The 3,580-nt window shown below is 36.0% G+C and overlaps 1 protein-coding gene across 1 annotated transcript; it reads left to right on the top strand.

The window, feature by feature from the left end:
- Window positions 1–3,101: 3,101 nt before the first annotated feature.
- Window positions 3,102–3,547, top strand: LOC112458543 (eukaryotic translation initiation factor 3 subunit C-like; the record flags this gene model as incomplete). Its single annotated transcript, XM_025022233.1, has 2 exons — window positions 3,102–3,305; window positions 3,394–3,547. Coding segments are annotated over exons 1-2 (342 nt in total), but the record flags the coding sequence as incomplete, so codon positions are not given.
- Window positions 3,548–3,580: the final 33 nt, after the last annotated feature.

Genomic DNA, 3,580 nt, shown 5'->3' with positions numbered 1-3,580 from the left:
ATAATTTAACGTAGAGCAATCTTATTGGCCCATGGATTTACAGAATGTAAGTGGCAGTACTCCAAATACATTTATCCAATAATATTTATCATATTGCTATTATATTAATTAATGTAATTAATTGTTATAAAATAGCAATATTTAAACAAATTATATATCCTCTTTCTTATATAATTATATATCGTTTTTCTTTTATGAGAAAATAGACATCCATATTTACTCGACATGATCGAACGTCGTCCACTGAGCTATTCATGGACGACGTTCGACTATGTCGAGTGAACTTTGAGGTCAATTATCTCAAAAAGGGGGACGAAGGGGGATGAATGATCATATATGGCCAAAAACTAGACACTTTGCCCTATCAAATGACGCAGAGTAAACCTTAATCCATTCTAATCCACAAACTTTCTTCCTGTTTGAATATTGAAGTAAGAAATTTTTAATAGTCGAATATGTCGTGTATATTTATTAATATATAATAGTACTCAAATAACATAAAACTAAAATAAATATGTTTTTTGAACCCTAATAAATAAGTTTTGATAGGCATTTAACTCATATTCGCAGTTATACTTTCGACGGAGACTTTAGAAAGTAACCTATCGAATTATTAGAATTTCATTATTCACGAAAATGTCATATTTTATCAGATCATTTTGAGGAAATAACAAAGAATAAAATCAATTATAAGCACATTTATTTATAGTTTAGGATATATATTAACATAAAATCTCATCAAAATTTGAATTATACGTTGTTCATTTTTTTGTCCAATATCCGGTTTTTGATAGATTCGCCCTACTGTGCGACGGTGCGCGTCGAGTCGAGTGCGCTCGGGACTCGGCGCCGCGGCGCGTATTTCGCTTATCTCTCTTTTCGAGTATAAAGTTAATGAAAAATTGTAACATAAGCGAGTGTTTTATATGCAACGAGCCGTTAGGCGGCGATAACATGTACGAAGTTAAAGCGAGAGGTGTGCAAACTCTGAAACGGGCAATTGTAGAAAGAAAAAACGAAGAACATCGGTGTTTGTTTTTTCATTATCTTTTTCATGTCTTTTATTTCACAATAAATGTATTATTTCATGATATTAAATAGAATTTAAACGCAAAAAACCGCGACAAAATACATTTCTTCCTACTTTCACCGGCTAGAACTCGACAAATATTGATTTTAAGTTAGGGTCTTCAGGAAATGAATTGTAGGGCTTTAAAAGAGCTACAAAATGAGAGGTTAGTCAATCATGTACGGTCAAAATTCGCCGAGTTATTGCGAAAAAACGAAATTTTTCATTCCCCCTCCCCCCCTTAAAAACCCATCAGTCCGATTAACCCGACAACTCAGAAATAAGCTCTTCTACATCCCCCTAACAACCCTAAAAAGGTTTCATTGATACCGCTTCACTTCCGAGCTCAAATATGTCTAATTTGACTGGACTATCAGGTGCAATTTTATGAACGCTAGAAACCAGCGGCAGAGTATGCAAATTTGACAGATGAGATGTTTTGGCAAGGAAAACGTGCTGTAGAACATATTAGCTGAACAAAATTGGACTTTTATACATTCTACATTCATGTTGAAAAATATCACTGTTTAGCCAATATACCTTGTTGTTGTTAGACAATAGAAATAAAGGATATAAACCGCATCAGCGGTTTGCGCAGGTGTTAGAATAGTGCAGGAGAGTTTGGTCTTATTGTTTCATATTCAATTTGAACTTTACATCTGAAAGTATTGTATTGTGTATTCAATTTTTACATCAATAATTTTGGATAGATATGTTTCTCTAAAAATATCTTATAATTTTTATATTTACTCAAAGTTATAATTATAATATAATAAAGTAACTGTTGTAACTAGATGTAATCTTAAGGGCCCTGTATACCCATGTCAGCCATCTTGAATTGAGAGATGAAATATGGACAATTCTTACGGAAGATCTCAAATATAAGGAGTCACCGTACGATTGAATATAAGCGCTCAAATAAAAGATGAAAGCATATTGTATTTACCTGCTCATTAAAATTTACTGGTCCTAATATAGAAAGTGTAGTAACAGTGCAATGAAAAATTGACAGCCGTCGACGTAGCACTGTTCTGGAAAATGGTTTATGGCACTTTATTGGATTATTATTTGAGGCAATGGACAGCACATTGACATAATCAACAAACTGAAGCTCAATAATGCACAATTTTTAGTACGATTAATGAGTTATTTTACCAATGAGATCTTCCGCAAGACAATTGTCCACTGTTTCCCGCCGCGAGCCACTCGAGAGAGTCGAGAGTCGACTGGTGGGGCACACGCACACAAGAGAAAGAACGTATCTGAGGGCACAGGTACGTGCTTTCTCTTGTGTGCGTTTCCCCCACCAGCCGACTCTCGAGTGACTCGCGGCCACATCGCGGCGCTCTATATCAAGCTACGAAGCCTCCTCCAGTAGGTGTCGTGCCACTCGACCGCTGTATTTTCCGTGACATCCAAGGGCCTTAATAAAAAATAATAAATTTAACGATATATTATATGACACCATAATTTTTTTTTTTTTTTTTTTACATAGGGCTTTAGCCCAGGAGAAGTACGAGGATAAAGCGAAGAGGAAGGAGCAACGTAAAGAACGCAAAGAAAAAGAACGAAGTAAGAAACGCGACGAAGACGATGGCGAAGGAGAGTGGGAAACCGTTTAGGGCGGCGTGGATATATTCCCTCCGAGAAACCGAAAATGTTCGCCAAGGACGCAGAAATTAATATTGGTGCGGTGCTGAAGAAGTTTTCTGAGATAATTGCAGCTCGTAGTAAAAAGCGCACGGACAGACGCGAGCAAATAGAGCTCTTGCACGAGCTACAACTACAACTGATAGCCGACGCTCAATCTCTCGGCCCGGCTGTAACCGTGAAGATTAAGTTTTCCATTGTATTTTCCATATTCGATTACAATCCAAAGGTTTCTGGTGCTATGAAGCCGGAATATTGGTCGAAGTACGTATTTTTGTATAAAATAGATATGTGTATGTAATGTAAATTTATAAGCCCTCTAAAATAGAAGATTTAAAATAAGCGAGTATTAAATAGATAAATATTTTTGTTACAGAATACTGGAGCGTATTACCGAGATGCTGGATATGTTACTGAGCAACTCGGACATGGTAATAGCGGAAACAATAACGGAAGAAATGGAGGAGTTTGAAACGACGCCATATAAAATACATGGTTGTGTGTTGACGCTGGTGGAACGTCTCGATGAGGAATTCATAAAGTTGCTGAAGGAATGTGATCCATACAGTAATGAATACGTGGAAAGGTAATGTCTTTTGAGAGAAATTATGCGAAATATATTGTACTTACTATTATTGTTATTTTTTATACGATAAAATATCCACTTGTCACAGATTGAAAGATGAGAAGCAGGTTGCTGCCATAATTGACAAAATTCAAGAATATTTGGAGAGGCAAGGAACTGTGTCCGAGCTCTGCCGCGTGTATCTTCGTAAAATCGAGCACATGTATTACAAATTTGATTCGAATGTTATGAAACAAAAGGAGGTAAATCTTGCAAAGTATATATATGTGCGTATA

The sequence above is a fragment of the Temnothorax curvispinosus genome, unplaced genomic scaffold (genome assembly GCF_003070985.1).
Source record: "Temnothorax curvispinosus isolate PA1 unplaced genomic scaffold, ASM307098v1 QBEX01008981.1, whole genome shotgun sequence".
NCBI lineage: Eukaryota > Metazoa > Arthropoda > Insecta > Hymenoptera > Formicidae > Temnothorax > Temnothorax curvispinosus.
Note: the sequence above shows the minus strand (reverse complement) of the source record. Positions and strands in the feature narration are given on the sequence as shown.